This window comes from Lineus longissimus, chromosome 8, assembly GCF_910592395.1.
Source record: "Lineus longissimus chromosome 8, tnLinLong1.2, whole genome shotgun sequence".
NCBI lineage: Eukaryota > Metazoa > Nemertea > Pilidiophora > Heteronemertea > Lineidae > Lineus > Lineus longissimus.
Window position 1 is genome coordinate 14,035,925 of NC_088315.1, and position 19,286 is coordinate 14,055,210.

Genomic DNA, 19,286 nt, shown 5'->3' on the forward strand with positions numbered 1-19,286 from the left:
CATTGTGCTCACCGTATACATCTTTTAGTAGGCAGGATCATGCTTAGTTTACAGGTGAATATGGTGAACACAATCAGGCATGAAGACTTTTTTTAGATGTGTATTGATGTCAAGTAATAAGACAGGGCAGTATATATAAGTTTATGATCCAACCAATATTTGTCTATGACATAAACAAGATCAATATCGTGTGATTGCTAAGAGTCCCTGCAATAAAAAATTCATCGAAAAAAAGTCATTAATAAGCGAGATATTGCACCCCCTGGTGGCCAAATCAAGAATCAGATCAGGCCGAAATTCAGTGTCAGAGTTTATCTGATGTAGGGGGTTACATGTACCAACTTTCAAGTTCATAGCTTCAGCAGTTAAGAAACGTGCCATAGTTACACTCTAATGGCCAATTTACGCCATTTGACCTCTGTGACCTAGAAAAGGAGGTCAAATCCAAAAATCGTAGGACATGTGGTGTATCCTTGCTAAAAGTCCCTGCCATAAAAATTTTATCGAAAACAATTCACTCAAATAAGCAAGATATTGCACTTCTTCCTTTTTCCATTATGGCCCCCTGGTGGCCGAATAAAGAATCAGATCAGGCCAAAATTCGGCATCAAATGTTATCTGATGTAGGGGGTTATATGCACCAAGTTTCAAGTTCATAGCTTTACTGGTTAAGAAACGTGCCATAGTTTACACTCTAACGGCCAATTTACGCCATATGACCTCTGTGACCTTGAAAAGTAGGTCAAATTGAAAACCCGTAAGACATGTGATGTATTCTTCCAAAGAGTACCTACCATAAAAATGTTATCGAAAACAAGTCACTAATAAGCGAGATATCACACTTTTTAGATATCGACATTTGGCCCCTGGTGGCCAAGTTGAGAATCAGATCGGACCGAAATTCAGTGTCAGAGGTCACCTGACCTAGGGGGTGCTGCGTACAAAGTTTCAAGTTCATACTAGCCCTAGCGGTTAAGAAACGTGCCACTGTTTTTGAAATAGGTTACGACGACGGACGACGGACGACGACGACGGACACTGCGGTATTACATAGACTCCCCTACGGTGAGCAGCAAAAAATAATAAAATAAAAAAATATTTTTGGCCGTCCCTGACCGGGGTTTGAACTCACGACCTTTGGATTGCCACAACACGAAAAACACAAAACATGCAATTTCGGCCATATCTGTGTCTACGTTGTGACCTCTGTGACCTTGACAAGTAGGTCAAATTAAAAACCCATATGATATATGATGTATCCTTGCTATGAGTACCTACCACAAAAGTTTTATCGAAAACAAGTCATCAATAAGCGAGATATCACACTTTTTAGATAGCCACATTCGACCCCCTGGTGGCCAAACTGAGAATCAGATCAGACCGAAATTCAGCACCAGAGGTTATCTGGTATAGGGGGTTATATGTACTAAGTTTCAAGTTCATAGCTGTGGAGGTTGAAAAACGTGCCATAGTTACACTGAAACAGCAAATTTACGCCATTTGACCTCTGTGACCTTGAAAAGTAGGTCAAATTAAAAACCCGTATGATATATGATGTATCCTTGCTCTGAGTACCTACCACAAAAATTTCATTCCAAACAAGTCATTTTAATGACTTGTTTGGAATAAAATAAGCGAGATATCACACTTTTTAGATATCTACATTCGGCCCCCTGGTGGCCAAATTAAGAATCAGATCGGACCGAAATTTAGTGTCACAGGTCATCTGACCAAGGGAGTCCTGTGTACAAAGTTACAAGTTCATAGGCTTAGCGGTTAAGAAACGTGCCACTGTTTTTGAAACAGGATACGACGACGACGACGGACGACGGACGACGGACACTGCGGTATTGTATAGACTCCCCTACGGTGAGCCAAAAATCCTAGACAAAATCAGGACTAGTACCGACATGTACTGAATGTGGAGGTGTCCGTGAGGGGAGAGTATTTCTACTGTAAATACAAGTATTTAATTGAAACAAGGACCGTTACAAACTAATATCAGAACGACCAAACTGTAGTGGATCTAGAAATTAGGGAATGGGGGACACAGCTCCACCCAGAGACCAGCGAAGCGTAGGGGGTATCGGGCGCTCCCTTGGTAAATTCAAGTGCCCAATTTGCATTTTCTGGTCATCAGAGGGGAAGAATTAAGAGTACTTAATTTGCTTCTGGGGGTGAGGCAACCTCAGAAAATGTTGCTCGCTGATGAAAAGGAGGGAGTGCGCCTCCTGTAAACTGCTACATGAACAAACTGCATAAGAAATCACCAAAGAATACCATGATTTATCATAAAAATCTTTATTTGACCGATTTGTGAATATATATGCTCTTAAAATTCAGGATAAAATTGTCATAAATGCAAAGGTTTGGATGACCCTTCTTGTGAAAGATCACTCAGATGAGTTTCCATCAGATCTGATATACTATAAAAATACTGATAACTGATGGCTACCTGATAGAAAATATGACAACATCTACAGGAAACACATTTGCATAAACATGACAAACAGTTCAAGACTGAGAGGAAGACTTGACCACAAGGCACTTGAAGTTTTGTCAGTAAAACACGACAACACTAGGATCAAAATTCCAAGAAAACACCTAATCGATTCTTTGCTGTGAGTAATAAAATAATAGATTGATTCAATCTATTTTTTTACGACTGCGAGTCATAAAATCTATTATTTATGACTCACAGCAAAGAATCATTATCCCACCAGTGTCACCGGCAAAATTGCCAATGACAGGAAGACATCACTCTGCATACAGTCTCTTTTACAGATAGTGCCAACGCCATTATCTTCTATGACATAATCAAACATTGTAGCACAACAGATTGTGACGTCGCAGTGTATTTTATGGTTATTTCTGTTCATCTGGATTACCAGTACTTAATTAAATCAAATTTCTATTATTGACAAGACTTCAGGCTCCAGTGAATTGACCTTCGAGAACTTGCCCTATTGTGGTTAGGCAATTACCAATAGTTCAAATCAACTGCTTTATAAAATTTACACCATTACCGCTGAGGATTTTCATTATGAGATGACATGCAACATTGATGACGGCTGGGCCCAGTTGGGTGTTGAAATGGTGAAACCAGTCCCCTTTCAAGTAACAAATGCCTGCATCAAATAATCAACCACAAACACACACACCAACTGATAATGTTACCTTATTTAACTCATTAACAATCATCCTGGTACTTTCACCATATCCCAAATCAGTCCGTTGAGGATTCCATATGAAATACAAACAGAATACAGGTGTAACGTTCTCGAGTGTTTTCGTTTCCGAGTCCTTCTCATCAGTGTTTGGGAACACCGACAGACAGATTAACATTTGTTTCTGTTTCCACCGACTGAAAACAGGTGGGGTGATATGAATAAAGACTAGCAAATGCTTTTACTTCAATTTTGTAGAGAAAGGCCAAGTGTAAATGTACATGGAGTTTTAGATAAAAGCATTTGCTAGTCTTTATTCATATGGCCCATGATTTCCCTACCTGTTAATTGGATGGAAACACTTAGATATGGGGAACAATAAAAACTGTTACACTGGCAAAAGATCACTTGATAAAAAGTTTGTGGTTTTTTTGCCTTGGGTTGGAAATTTGAATAGACATAAATTGGCTGAGGAATGATGCCTCAAGAGTGGCCTGCTGTTCCTATTATTAGAAATAGAAATTATTATTATTCGCAATTAGCGAGTTGTGATCAATCGCCAATCATAATCATGTTTACTCTAGGTTACTTACATGAAGATCAAATGCAGTTTTTCTCATTTCTTTTTGTAAAAACCTTTTGGCAAAAAAATGTGAAGACAACAAAAATGTCTATGATCAGAAAGAGCCAAGTCATGATAATTTGCAAAATTCTACAGTTACATGTACCGTATCAAGTGACGAATGAAAACTTTGGGCAGTTTAAGATTTACATCTAAGTATGGAGTTAAATCAACATCAAGTGAAGGTCGTATGAGCAAAACAATGCCCTTAGCGTACCTCAGTCAGTATCAAAACAATTGATGCATCATTGAGTCATATGCTATATCCTATTGCAGGCCCTGTTGTACATGTACATGATATGTTCAACAGGCCAAATCTAGCTTAGTGATTTGTGCCACACTTATCTGAAATGAGAAGATTAATTTTCACCGCCTGTAAATTGTATGCCGAAACGTTGGTCATGTGACACCCCCTGTAACATTCCTAGAGCCATCTCACTTGATTACAGCTTTATTGCGGCATGTGCGTAATTTTCTTTTCTTTCCATAAGCAGACAACAGAAAAATTAATATTCGATGTAAACACAGATTGTTGAAACAAGAGGGCAAGGGCCTGGTGCTCAGCTGAAATACACGGGTACAATGTACAAAACATGGAAAGTACATGGTAGGAAAGCCAAATTAGGTTGGTGGGTACATTGAGACATCAGTAAGAACCGTATCGAAAATTAGGTAACTGCGTCAATATCCAAGATGGCTACCACCTTGCATGTTGAAATCTCGAGAGTGCATTTGTGAGTGCAATATTTATAAACATATTGATATGCCAATATCACACATTTGGACAAATAATGACAAAACGTGCCACTTATTATAATATTAGCAAATTTTAAGAGCTTGAGTCCTATGACCAGGAAGAGTAGGTCAAATCAAAAACCTGGATGATATGCAATGGAGACTTAGTAGATACACCAACCATTTAGTCACTCTAGCTGCAGCCAAAGGCTTAAAATGGCAAAATATGATTTCCAAATTAAAAAATTATAATAAAGAAAATGAAAATATACAAGTGAAAAAGCAAAGAAATTTTTTTTTGCCCTAGTGCTTCGGAGTAACAAGAGCGGGAAATCCAAAACAAGTTAAAACTAGGTCACCGCAGATTTTTGCTCAGTAACACCAACTGTTAGTATCAATCAAAACAATTCCAATACCAAAACCTACTTGCATGCAGACTTCCTCTAAATTAAATTAACTAAATTTCAAGCCAATACACGTATCTATTAGAAAAAGCGTTAAGCCCAGATTCCCCGTCGCTAAAGGGGAACTCACAAGATTATGTGACGCACAAGATTATGCGACAGGTAAGGTGGTAGCCATCTTGGATTTTGACCGTGACCTACCTTTCAATAGGGTTCTTACAAATGCCTATATGCACCAACACACAAAATTTGGCTTTCATACGTCGCGGACTTCTCCAGATATTGCGCTCACCAGTGCACTCGCAAGATTTCAACACGTAAGGCCGCAGTCATCTTGGATTTTGACGTGGTGACGTACTTTTGACAGGGTTCTTACTATACTTTTACCTCCACGCAAAATTTGGCTTTGATACGTCGCGGACTCTCCAGATATTGTGCTAACAAGTGGCCGGACGTACTGAAGGACGAAGGGTATTTTCATGTCCCCCTTTTGCTCCGATGAGCAAGGGGGGACAATAAAGCGTCAACAAAGTCTTTGTAACTTACCCCTTTTGCCCCTTGGTGAGAAGAATTTAAGTCAAACCGTGATGAATTTTCTTTCAGGAGCATTTCCTTGGCTATTCTTCCTCACGGCCAGATTTGAAGTGCCTAGGTCTTACAGTTACAAAACATGCACCCACTTTGACAGATGGAGGGACTGACACCATGAAATATGACAGGTCCCAAAGCCCACTTGGTAGATGATTCTTCTGCCCAACAATGTTTCCACAAAATTCATTCCGTGAGCACTGCTCGTGATTGCAAACCTCCATCATACTCGAGAGTAAGAACCCATGAAATTAACTTTTGAACAGCAAAAATGAGACCACACCATCAGATTTCCCCATATTGCTTGTTGTGTGACCCATCGTCATTGAGGTTACAAAAACTACCCCTCACATTTTTCTCATCAACTTTAAAATGACTTTGTGTGCCAAGGTCAGCATATGGGCATGATGAGTGAACCCAAACTTTTTTTCTCCAAATATTCTTAAGATCTAATCTTAGTATAAAATGACAGTTTAGAGGACAGGTACATGTACATGATTATAAAAGTAAAACTGTACCTTTGGAGTTATTGAGCAAAAAAAACAACTTGTTACTGAGCTTCATGCTAGAACAATTTTGACAGTCTCACAAATGAACTTTTCAAAGCTCCACGAGTCAGAATTTGCATAATTCTAACGTGCGCATTACAGAGCAGACCACTTTGTGAATATAGAAAAATGAAACGGCCAGGGGCCATTGTACTCACCGCATAGATATTTGGTGGTTAGGAATTCATCCTGGTTAAGAAACATGCTACATGTATAGTATATAGGTCAAACCAAAGACGGTATGACATGTGATGTATGCTTGCTTGGAGTACCTACAATAAGAATCATCGAAAAAAAGTCACTAATAGTAATAAGCAAGATATTGCCCTTTTTACCCTTTTTAGTTTTGGTCTCCTGGTGGCCAATCGAGAATCAGATCGGATCAAAATTCGATGTCAGAGGTAACATGTGATAGGGAGTCATGTGTACCAAGTTTCAAGTTCATAGCTTTAATGGTTAAGAAACGTGCCATAGTTACATTCAAACGTCCAATTTACACCATTTGACCTCTGTGACCTTGAAAATTAGGTCAAATAAAAAACCCGTAGGATATGTGATGTATCCTTGCTGGGAGAACCTACCATAAATATAATATCGAAAACAAGTCACTAATAAGCAATATATTGCACTTTTTACCTTTTTTAGTTTTTGCCCCCTGGTGGCCAAGTCGAGAATCAGATCAGACCGAAATTCGGTGTCAGCGGTTATATGATGTAAGGAGACATGTGTACCAAATTTCAAGTTCATAACTTAAGCGTTTAAGAAACGTGCCACAGTTACACTCAAAACGGCCAATTTACGCCATTTGACCTTGGAGACCTTGAAAATTAGGTCTAATCAAAAACCCGTATGATATGTGATGTATCCTTGCTAGGAGAACCTACCATAAAAATTTTATCGAATACGAGTCACTCATAAGAGAGATATCACACTTTTTAGGTTTCCACTTCTGGCCCCCTGGTGGCCAAGTCAACAATCAAATTGGCCCGAAATTCCGTGTCAGAGGTCACCTGACCTAGGGGTTATGTGTACAAAGTTTCAAGTTCATAGCCCTAGCATATAAGAAACGTGCCACTGTTTTTGAAACTGGATACAGACGACGACGGACGCTGCGGTGTTGTATAGACTCCCCTACGGTGACCCAGAATTATTTGCAACCATTTCATTTTGCGGCTTTGTTAAAATTGCAATCTTTGTGAACTTTGATTTTTCATTTTGACCCCGCAACAGTTACCTTTAAATTGGTCTTTTTCACGACCATTTATTTTCAAGATTATCTGTGAACACAAAAAACTGGAAAAAAAAGGCACTCTTAAATTTCAAGCTATAGAGTATTAGACACACCCAGCATTTGGTCCTGTTAGAAATCACTCATCAAGCAATAAAAGGCATTCCACTGTTATTTAAGTACAGGTACCTGCCAAATTCTGAATACAAACAAACTAGCAGAGGTATGACGGGGTCATCCCAAAGCTTCAGTGGACAGTGGGTTGCAGGGGATTCATTTTACCTCTCAATATCCTTCATAATTCTAGTCCGATGTGTTTTCGAATCATCAAATCAATGAGAAGAATGATGAGAGGCTCCACAGCAGAACAGCATCTGACAGTCAGAATATGCTGTAGTGTGTGCACTTGTATGGAGCAAGGCATCAATGTACAGCTTTATGCAAGTGATGAACGTCAGTTATAGGTCTTGTGTGGAGCCTCTCATCAAACTTTCTGTTGTTATGGCTGATACCTTTACACATTGCACTATTGAGCTACAAACATGCACGCACACACAAGGCAGTCAACTGAACAAAAACAATAACCCATAACCAAGAACATGACACAGTCCAGCAATTTACAATAGGAAGCACGATGTGCTGGATACAAATACTCAGTCCACTACCTCAAAAGGTCAGTCTCGCATTCATAAGTTATGGCCTTTTTCTACCATGTGGAATTTGATATGGGTTTACCAGTCAAAGAAAGATAGACAACTCAAATAATTCATGCATATCACGAGATTGTTGAACAATGAAATGGCCAGGGCCATTGTGCTCACCTCATGTGGAGGAAAGATGGATAAAGAGCATGGTATTGTGTCATGTAGTGTTAGGTTTGATGTTGGTCCAAGCAATTACAATTTCCCCAAAATGGCCAATTTACAGTACATTCGACCTCTGTGACCTTGGAAAGTAGGTCAAATCAAAGAAGACCCGGGTGACACATTGAATGGTTGTTAGAATTAGATGTACCTATGATATAAAATTGGTGCCAATCGGGCAAGTCATTACTAGGAATAATGGCATTTTGATGAATTTAGGATTTGGCCCCCTCCCTGGAGGCCAAACGGCAAATCAGATCGCACCAAACTTCGGTACCTGAGATCACCTGACCAAGGGGTACATGTGTACTTAATTTGTGATCAATAGTCATTGCAGTTAACAAACGTGCCATAGTTACGGCCTGACGGCGAATTTACGTCATTTGACCTCTGTGACCTTGACAAGACGGTCAAATTGAAAACCTGCGTGACATATACTGTATGGTGGTTAGATGTACCCATGATATCAAATTGGTGGCAATCGGGCAAGAAGTTAAGGAATAATCACATTTTTAAGGTTTTTGGATTTTGCCCCCTGGTGGTCAAGTGGTGAATCATATTGGACCAAACTTCGGTCCCTGAGATCACCTGACTAAGGGGTAAATGTGTACCAAATTTGGTATCAATAGTCATTGCAGTTTAGAAACGTGCCATCGTTACATCCTAACGGCCAATTTACACCATTTGACCTCTGTGACCTTGAAAAGGAGGTCAAATCAAAAACCCGGAGGATATATGATGCACCTTTGCTAGAAGTACCTACCATATTTTTTTCAAAATTTCCCAACTACTATTGAGGGAGATATTGCATATTTTCACTTTTAACGTTTGGCCCCCTGGTGGCCAAACCATGAAACGAATCGGACCGAAACTTGGTCTCCAAGGTGTCATTACATAAGGGTACATGTGTACCAAGTTTCAACTCAATAGCTCTAACAGTTACGAAACGTGCCCTGCTAACGGACGACGGACGACGACGACGACGACGACGACGACGACGGACGACGGACGCCACGGTATGGGATAAGCTCACCTCTGCTAAGAGGTGAGCTAAAAAGGTCGGAATTCATGAATATAAAACTGACTTTTGAAATCAGGGGTAGAGTATAATAAAATATACAATATCACTCTTTGCGTATAGAAGAGTGTTGATATACAATCTCTTGTATTACAATTTTAGGCACAAAATGTGAACATGATTAATCTTGTAGATTAAAATTTGTACCTTACTTCAAATTTGATGGAGTTTCATCAGAAGATATTCATAACAGAACGAGATATGCACCACTATCCAACATGTTGGAGTAAACCATATCAGGACTATAAAGGCTTAACTGTCCTCCAAATTTTAGTATATAGAAGCTAACACTATTAAAACCTTGGACAAAATGTTTCAAAAAAATTTGAAGTATTTTCAGTTAAATTCAAAATTTTGAATCTGTTTTTCTCAATAATATACATGTACAGTGAAACCTCCCCTAGCGGACACCTCTCTATTAAGGACAACCTCTCTATTAAGGACACTACTTTTGTTCCCAAAGTGGTTGTTTCAATTCAATTTGACCTCTCTAATCAGGACACCTCTCTATTAAGGACAGCACTTGTCAATCCCAAGGGTGTCCTTAATAGAGAGGTTCTACTGTACCTCATTTTGCGACAGAATTCTTCATTTGTATCTCATTCGAATTCAGTTTTTTTCCCAAAACAAACAAACAAACACAATACATTCGATACAAGTGTAATTTAGCCCAATGTTAGCAGATAATATCCATCATTTCTGAATCAAAACTTCAATACTGAAAAGTGCATTTCAATAAACATTAAAATCTATCTGCACCAAACTCATTTGGTTGAAAATTCTAAAACACCTGAATGAGAATATTTCACTTTCATAATGAATAATGTATACAGCCTCGTTTTCACGACACAGGTTTGGGTGAGACAACCCAAACCGATTGGGTTGGTGCAATATGTGAAACCATTTCAAAAGCATTTAAAACCACATTATTTGATATTTATTTTGAGATGTTTTAGAATAGAAATTGATACCTCACTGTCGGTATTGATTGTCTCACCCAATCCACTCGGGTGGAGCTACCTCCAGTTTGATATCAATTCCTTAAACCAAACCCTGGCAAAAAGCTTAGGGCACAGTAAATACAATGAAGTGTACATATTAGTGGCACATGGGTTTTTGGCCATTTATCATCGAAGTGTCTTGCATTACAGTTAAATTTTGGCGGCCAATGCAAGTGAGGCTATCATTAATTTCAATTTATTTTTGAAATATGACCAGACTTCTCACATCAATGACATCAGCATCGCTTTGTGTATTTCAAAGTTTCAATTTCTAGTATGGTGAAAAGAAGTGAGAAAACCGATTCTCACAGATTGAAGTTTGAAAAAAACTCGATTGTAAAATCCACGAAATTAACAACTAACAAAGCAATAGGCCATTTTCCAGATGAGCCGGTACCACCTCAATTATTTTGGTCGGACCAACAAACCATCTTTACAATAGATCTTCATGGTCAATGATGCCAGACAATGCCTCCCGGCGTATCTGGCAAAGGGCCTATGGCCAACATCCTGCCCTTTTGACTGAGAGAGTGGGGTGGGGTTTGCCACACCTGATTTTGGGCGAAAATCTGCCAAAATTACCACTTCTTTCAAATTTTTTTGAAAGTACTCCAAATATGCCCCAACTGCTGTTTTATTGAAACTGGGGGTAAAGACGAAGGTTTTGAAGAATTTTGAAGAGTGTATCTCAATTATTTTCTGTCAGATTATGGGTGGTGAAAATGCCTAAATTCTGGGAACAGATTACAGATAATCTAACGTAGACCTGGTAATGATAGAGACGGTTGAATTTTCTCACAATTTGGAAAGCATTTTTTAAACTCGCCCAAATTTCAGCTTCACTGAACATGCTGAATGCATAACCATATGGGAGAAACAGAGAAATCAGTCCACTGTCAAATTAATATTATAAGCAAATTCGTGAACTTAAGCTTTGTGAACCTTACATGGTTTACTGTATTCTGCGTTAAAGGCAACTGAGATTATGTCAAATTTGTCGGGATCTTGATATAATTTTGCCGTCATAACACACTTTCCGAGCTATTTTGAGCCTAAGTGCAGAACACTATTGGAACTAAGTGCTAGTCTCTTCAAACAACAGCTAGTTTGACATTATTCCCTAAAGCCATACCTGAAATATACCACATTTCAATTCAAGAAATTCAGTGATAACTTTCACATCACATATCTGCTGACAAGATGTGTACCATGCCTTACTCCATCTAAATTGAGGCAGTGATGGGCTAAAACCTGAGATAGAATGGGTAGAAAATTGTCAGCAGTTATAACATTGACTCAATGCAGCAGAATCTTTCTAAATCTGCCAAATGAATAATTGAATTTCCCCAACATCAAAACACCAAGAACCATGTGCATTAAAGCCAAGCCTTCCAACTACGGAGTGGCCTTTCCTGGGAAGGTCTGTGGTGGCCCAGAAAAATGTGCGCATCAGCGAAAGAGAAGGCAAAAGATGCCCTCATCAGCCAGAAGTTTAGTGAATGATTTTGTATCCATCTGGTAACAAGGATAGGACGATAATATGACATCAAATGCACTAAATTTCGGGTGGTGCATGATGAAAAACATGCTTGAAGAACATAATTACCAGATATGAACTGGACTTTATTTTGTTGAACACTCAAAGTCAAGGAACGCAAATTTCCAACATTATAATAATGCAAAACTGACCCCTTTCCCAGGACAAGACAGCTCCGTAATTTGAGAGTTAGGCCTTATATTATCAAGTTGGAAAATTGATTCTCCAGGGCCAAATCATTTTACGCTATACCAAGAAGCAATTTGAGACATTGTTACTCTGATATGTAACAATACTGAAGACATCATAATGATATTGATAATAAGGCCACAAGACATCACAAAAGTTTATCAAGGCAATGCTGTTTCTGCTCCAAATAGTTTTTGCGCAACCCTCCATAAAGATAATTGTTGCAGAACAAAACAAATTATTACAGCATCCTTCCAAACTCACTAATTTACACGCAAGTAGTTCTCAAATGAAACAATCATAATTGTGAATTTACAGAGGGACAATCCTGTGTGGACCGATTGCAGGCCCCCGCCTCGACATCAACAAGCAAATGTTTCGGGGGAGAATGATGCTCCACCGTAACCGTGATCACTGAACTGTCCTGGCATGGAGCACCATCTGCAATCTGTTCACTCTCCGTACCAGTGGTATCAACCTCTGCATCGCTATCATCGTCCACCTCTACAACCAGCTGATTATCCATGCCCCCATCTTCATCTCCATTCTGCTCTTCCAATTCACTGTATTCAAACTGAGATGAGGTCCTTGACACCATTGATGTTATCGACTTTAAACTTAGCTGACGACTTTTTCGAGATTTCTTGGCCTGTTCCTTAGCATGCTGGCGCATACGATCAACATCACCTGCAGTTTCAATTGTTCTTTCATCCGAGCCATCCTTGGCAGGATCTTCCCCGAAGATTTCATCTTTATCAGGACTTATAGTTACCTTTTTTTCTTGTTGGTCAGATTTTTCCTCAAAATCCTGCAAAAAAAGACAATAGTTCACATGAATTTTCGAGACCATTTTGAATCCATGGCATGGATATAGAGCACCGGACTCCTAATCAGGAGGTCATGGGTCGAACGTCTAAAATTACTACCAGTATCAGCTTTAAAACAGTTCCCTCTCAATAGTGAGACAATTCACCCTACTTACTTCTTTCCACCAAAAACGGGTACCAGTTTTGACTGGCAAGTAACCCTTACTGGACAAACACCTGATCTATCCAGATGGAGATTCTCCCGTTGATGCCCAGGCTTGGGCAAGGCTGTTACACACAATGATAATAATGTCCTCTAAGACTGTTCATATGATCACCGATTTCTGTGAGAAACTGTAAGAGGTCAAGATCACCAGGTGGATAATCACACCAAGCACAAATGAATCACACCTTGCAGCACACTTCCGATAAGACATAATTACTGTAAACCCCTTTATTTTGGGGCCTGAAATTTTTAGTGAAAATGTCCTTAGATTTCACTACCATAAAAGTTCCACGAATGGATGGGTTTTCAAATTATCATTTTATTTGATTAGTAATTTTCTTGCCATCAATGTTAGAGTACTGATCCCCTTGCCATTCGTATGGAAAGCTTGCAAACGTTATTCATTATTGGCGTCAGAAAATATCAGGGGTTCACACTATACCTGTAGGTAAACAGGCTATACTAAAAGGAATGAAATCTCAAAAAAAAATGTGCTAGGTACAGTATGAAACTTAGTCACAACTTACACTTTTTGCAGAAACATGTAGTCGTACAGGTACATGTAATGGCAGATGCGACTTCCTAGTTTTTACGAAGACAACAATTAACTGGATGAGAACGAACAGTATGATCATAACCACAGGAACACCAATATCGACACCATCTGACCAGGTTTTGGTTGCTTCTGGCAATGGCATACTACTAGACGGCACAGATGAATTTGCCAACATCCCTAAACTGCTTGAATTCGTCAAATCCATAGAACTGGTATTCACCTGCAACAATACAAGACATGTAATCAACTTTGAGCACAGTTTTGTCCAACTTAATGTGAGCAGATATTTCATGTCGCCGCCAAGCTATTTATATGCATTGCTTTAGCTACTATGCCTTTTGCATCACTTGCAGCTTGCCGTTAAGCTCACAGGACTCCTACTTTAAAATTAATATTATTTATGCATACCCGGTATATTATAATCCTGTTCTGTTAGTGTTAACCAATCAGCGAACTTCCTTTATCTTTGTAACTTGTAATAGCATGTTGACAGAATACTAAAGCAGATTCAATTTAGTCTTCGAGAATTAGAGTTTCAAGTGTTGTTTCTCACACTCGAACCTGATACCTCAATGCATGGAGGTATTATTAAGAAGGAGAGAGAACGGAGCCCGCTTCAAAGGATACAATCATCCTTCCGATGTTTGGACAACAATAGATATGTGTATTCGAAACCCCTCGCGTTAATGCCTTCCAATACCCCGGCCAGCCGAGCGCGTTATGTCGGAAAGTATCGGAAACTGCCGAGCTAGTTTCCGAGTCGCGATCGGCAACTTCCGTGACTAATCGGCCATAGAAAGTAGCTAGAGAGAGGGGTGCGGCCATACTGCTTTTCCAGAAAACGGTGATCTTCAGAAACAAAATTCTAAATGTTCGCATCAGTTCGCATGCATTTGACAATATGTATACAATCATTCAAACCTTCATCTATTTATTGGTCAAAATCGTTCTTTCTAGAAAGTTTTAGAAACACTTAAAATCTTAAATCTACTGTGCGTCTGGAATCTTTCAACCGATTTTTGCGATATTGGTCTCTTTTTTTCGAGAATTCTGTCGTGAATTCGAAGAACTCGCGGCCATAACTAAATCAACAACAACAAAGCAGGAAACACGAGAATAAAGCTTTCGACTACGGGTCGAATGTTATAGAGGGCGCTGCAGTTCGGTTCGCTGTCGGAAGGGATGATCGTACTCAAAGAGCGCTGCCGCGAGGAATGTGTATTGGAGAACAATGGGGCAAACAATGCAAGCCGGGGATTAGTAGGGGATTAATTCTGAGGTCTTAGGCCGTTCTCTCTCCTTCTTAATAATACCTCCATGCTCAATGTAACTCACTGAGCAGACAAAAATTACCTCAAATGTGTCCCCAACTCTCGTTCCCTCAAACTTTGATTTTTTGAACCCCCGACAGAAATAAATATTCACTGTGGATATGTCGAAATCGAATGGATTGATTTGATTGGATGCAAAAAGTCGTAGACAGGTCACAGAACGTCACTCCATGACTTTCGGGTTTGCGTCAACAATTTTTTGTCGTGGAATTTACCACTCAGTTACCTTAAATCAGGCCACCTGGGCCTATACCCACAACACACTGAGTATAGTGCACTGCATACCAGTAGTCTGTATGCCTTGTGCTCAAGGAAAGTCAGTACAATGCATGAATTCTATAAGGCCTACAATGAAACACGTCACGTGCTACAGTCAGTGCCTGCGTTTGTGCACAGCGAACGTACATGTATGACAGATATTGACACCAGTTTCGAGGCCCAGACCTTTACCTTGACATAAGACATGATGATGTAAAGGATTCACCCATATCATTGGGTTATTGACTACTCATACATCAATTCACACACGATCACTCGATACTGTGGTTGGCTAATGTTATTGAATCAATTCTTTCGCCTCGTGCAAATGATGCACAGAGCACAATACACTGCTCGCACTGCTTATACTCAATGAGGTTTAATGAGGTTGGTTCAAAACAGGGCAGTGGTATTGGCACCCAACGTGTATCGCTGGAATTCGCATTTGCACTGGTGGCTTTGGTCAAATTTTTCAAATTCAAATTCAAATTCAAATTCTTTTATTACACTAAAAACGCCCACGAGGGGCCAACGGTAACATACAATAATTATGACAAAATATATCATAAGAAATTACAGGGTATACAGAATAAGCTCACAACTATTTAAAGATAAAATCATAGTCAGGGCAATACAGAGTTACGCTGTACAAAGAACTCATTGATTATCTCAGCAGAGGGGGGGTGAAGGATTTTCTAGATATATTTTAGTCAGATCCGACACAGACAGAAAATGGAGATTACTCGTATCGTAACTGGCATTGAGCTTTGCCCTTAAAGAGGTATATATCGGGCATGTCGCAAGGAAGTGAGACACATCCTCAACCTCCCCTGACTTGCAAATCTCACATACTCTTAGTTGTCTATCTAGACCACAGTGTCTCCCAGTTTCAATTTTTAGACAATGGGCTTCAAGCCTTAATTTTGTGATACAAGCCCTGTGCTTCACGGATTTAATAGCATTTAAATATGTTTGAAGTTCAAATTTGACATTAAGGTTCTTATATACATCAAGTTTTCTATTTGTTACAATTTCACCAAAAAGTTCTTGTTGACAGATATCTCTAATCCTTGACTTGACATTAGAGTATAATAATTTCCAGTTCTCCATATTAATATTCATTTGATCAAGCCATAGGTAGCCCAACCCGGAGGAATCTAGAAGTTTTTTAACATAAGCTGCCCAACAATGTTTGAATTGATTAGCTTTAGCTGAAACATTGGATACGTCCAACAGATAAGCCTTCTTGACCAATGAGTCATCAGGGAGACAGAGTAATCTGAACCAATATTTGAGTAAACGACATTTAATCAGTGATTTTAGAGGTAGTTTTCCAAGTTCAGTGTATACGGGAGCAATTGAGGTCCTTTTATGGACACAAAGTATTTCTTTACAAAATTTGATAAGGACTTTTTCTATTGGGCAATCTTTGGTAATCCTCATCCCCCAGACCTCACAACCATACATAAGAATGGGTTCAATCATAGATTCAAATAACTTGAGACTGATGCGAGGGGAGTCTTTTAAAGAGAATTGCAGATTTTGCCTGAGTTTAAAGAGACCTCTTGTAGCCCTTCTGGACAGGTCTTGTGTAGTCTGTAAAAATTTACCAGATGGAGACAACTTTAAACCAAGGTACATGTATTTGTTAACAATTTCAAGTGGTACACTGTTGAATAAAAACCTGTAGTAAGCAGCTAAAGACTTATCAGATTTGTTAAAGATAATACACTTTGATTTATCAATGTTAATGTCGAGGCCCCATTTTGAACAAAACAACGACAGGCCATCCAGGAGTGACTGAAGACCTTCTTTAGTAGCGGATAGAAGGATAAGATCATCCGCATAAAGGAGACAGCTGAGGATAGTGTCATGAAGAAGTAAGGGAGATGAATTACACTCATTTAAGCAATCGGGGAGGTCCGCTAAGAAGAGATTAAATAATAATGGGCTCAGGACGCAGCCCTGCTTCACACCTATATCAGAGGTAAAACAGTCTGAGAGCATCCCATTGCTTTTAACACGACAGTTGGATTTCGTATATAGATTTTGTATGACATTGAAAACTTTGCCCTTTATACCAAAATTGAGAAGTTTTGAGAGAAGGCCCTTTCTCCATACTGCATCAAAGGCTTTCCTAAAGTCGATGAAGGCAGTGAAGAGTTTCTGATTCTTACGGTAAAGTTGATTGTGGATTATAGATTTCAGAACATACACGTTATCGGATGTTCTACTATTTTTCACAAAACCAGATTGCTCTTTAGGAAGAAGATTCTTGTCGGAGACAAACTGGTCCAGTCTTTTCAATATAATTGAAAGGAAGACTTTGCTCACAGAATTGGATATGCTTATACCTCTATAATTATTTGGATCAGAAACTGAATTTTTCTTGTGAAGTGGTAGAATAAAAGACTGGTGCCAGTCATCAGGTAAAACTCCATCTGTGAAGACAGAATTAAATATAGCGGTTAAAGGATCAATCAGCAAATGTTTACAGTGTTTAAGCAATTCATTACATATGTTATCAGGTCCGGGTGCCTTGTTATTTTTCAGTTTGTCAATTGCCATCTCCACTTCTTTCCTCGTAATATCGGTATTAATTTCAAGATCTGGTCCAACATAAAGTGGAGAGGAGTTGTAAACATCAAGATTCTTTGTCAGATTGTTGTGTTCCTCGGAGTCTAAATACCTGGTTTCTTTGTGTAAGGATTTAAAATGACGACAACTCTCCTCCATCATCCATGGGAAGATAGGTTCAGGGGAGGGGAAGTTCAGTCACTCTAACTTATGAGAAGACTTTAAGCCAGGATGCACCCAAATCCAATACAATCCAAACCGTCAAGATTCCCTGAGCGTCGCGTGAACCGCATCAGTCATTCAGTGCCAAGGGGGAGTGACGCCGAGTGTGGATATTCCGCCAGTCATTTTATTTCGCCAGTCACCAGTCACCAGTCACCAGTCATTTTATAAAAACTTATAAATTCGGCACAAAAGTGCCAAAACATAGGCCTATGATTGCAGGTAAAACCAAATATTTTCATAGCTTTTTAGATTACTACGCATTCCTAAAGGTTCATGTGAATATGTTGGAACCATACACTCCAAAAAGTAGGTCAACGGTGAAAATGATTGAAAAAGGCGCCCCCTATGTTCAGACCCCCCAAACCTTGAATTTATCATTAATAACGTAGAACGAAAATTTCATGGTTTGACAGGCTAGGATAGGTCTATTTGCCTGTGAAAGCGTTCCTCCCAGATTACGTCTGGGAAAAAGTTATGAGCTGATGGATATTGCCTATTTAACTGGAAAACGGCTTTAAACTTTATTACCTATTAGGTACGTGGCCTAGGGTAAGTGAGCGGGAAATTAGGGGAAACAATGGCGGCGGATGTAGGTCAAGCGGGCCTATCGGTTGGACAAAAATTCACCAATTTTGCCCAATTTCAATCAAAATTATCAGAATTCGTCAGCAGACTTGCGCCGGACGGGCGGGTGAATAGTACCAAATTCCTTCACTCGAGACACGACGGCGTCGGGTCTGGAGTGAAGAATTTCAGTATTGGTCACCCGACCGTCGTGCACACAGGACCGATTTCCTCATTCACTCGATATCCGACGGTCGGGTCAACGAGACCGATTTCCTTCAATGTAGATCCGACGGTCGGTGAAAACCGAAAGGAATTTCGGAGTTGAGTTTGCTATGACTTATACGGTGGCCTATAAGGCACCTTTTCCATAGAGCTATACCCTATACTATACTATACGCGAACAATAGTTTCATGGTCATGCACCCTTTGTGAAGCCATTGTTCGCGTACCTCTATGGAATAGGTGCCTAAAGCACCTATTCCATAGAGGTATACGGAAGGCACCTATTCCATAGAGGTATACGGTATACTACACTATACGCGAACAATGGCTTCACAAAGGGTGCATGACCATGAAACTATTGTTCGCGTATAGTATAGTATAGGGTACGAACAATGGCTTCACAAAGGGTGCATGACCATGAAACTATTGTTCGCGTATAGTATAGTATAGGGTATAGCTCTATGGAATAGGTGCCACAGGAACACATGTATATTTGTATTGTACATTCATATTAAACTGTACAAACGCAATTTATTGATTCTTTTGATAAATTAATGT

General features: G+C 39.4%; 1 protein-coding gene across 1 annotated transcript; it reads right to left on the reverse strand.

Annotated features, from left to right (window-relative positions):
• Window positions 1–2,285: 2,285 nt before the first annotated feature.
• LOC135492195 (uncharacterized) lies at window positions 2,286–15,473 on the reverse strand. The gene is made up of 3 exons (XM_064778478.1): window positions 15,330–15,473; window positions 13,520–13,768; window positions 2,286–12,768 (listed from the first exon to the last, which is right to left on the reverse strand). Exons 1-3 carry the CDS (start codon window positions 15,342–15,344, stop codon window positions 12,259–12,261), a joined length of 774 nt encoding a protein of 257 aa, XP_064634548.1. The 5' UTR covers window positions 15,345–15,473; the 3' UTR covers window positions 2,286–12,258.
• Window positions 15,474–19,286: the final 3,813 nt, after the last annotated feature.

Coding starts and splice junctions, on each gene's coding strand:
- LOC135492195 (XM_064778478.1), bottom strand. Junction 12,769..13,519: donor TACATGTTTCTGCAAAAAGT/GTAAGTTGTGAC, acceptor CTTTTTTTGCAG/GATTTTGAGGAAAAATCTGA.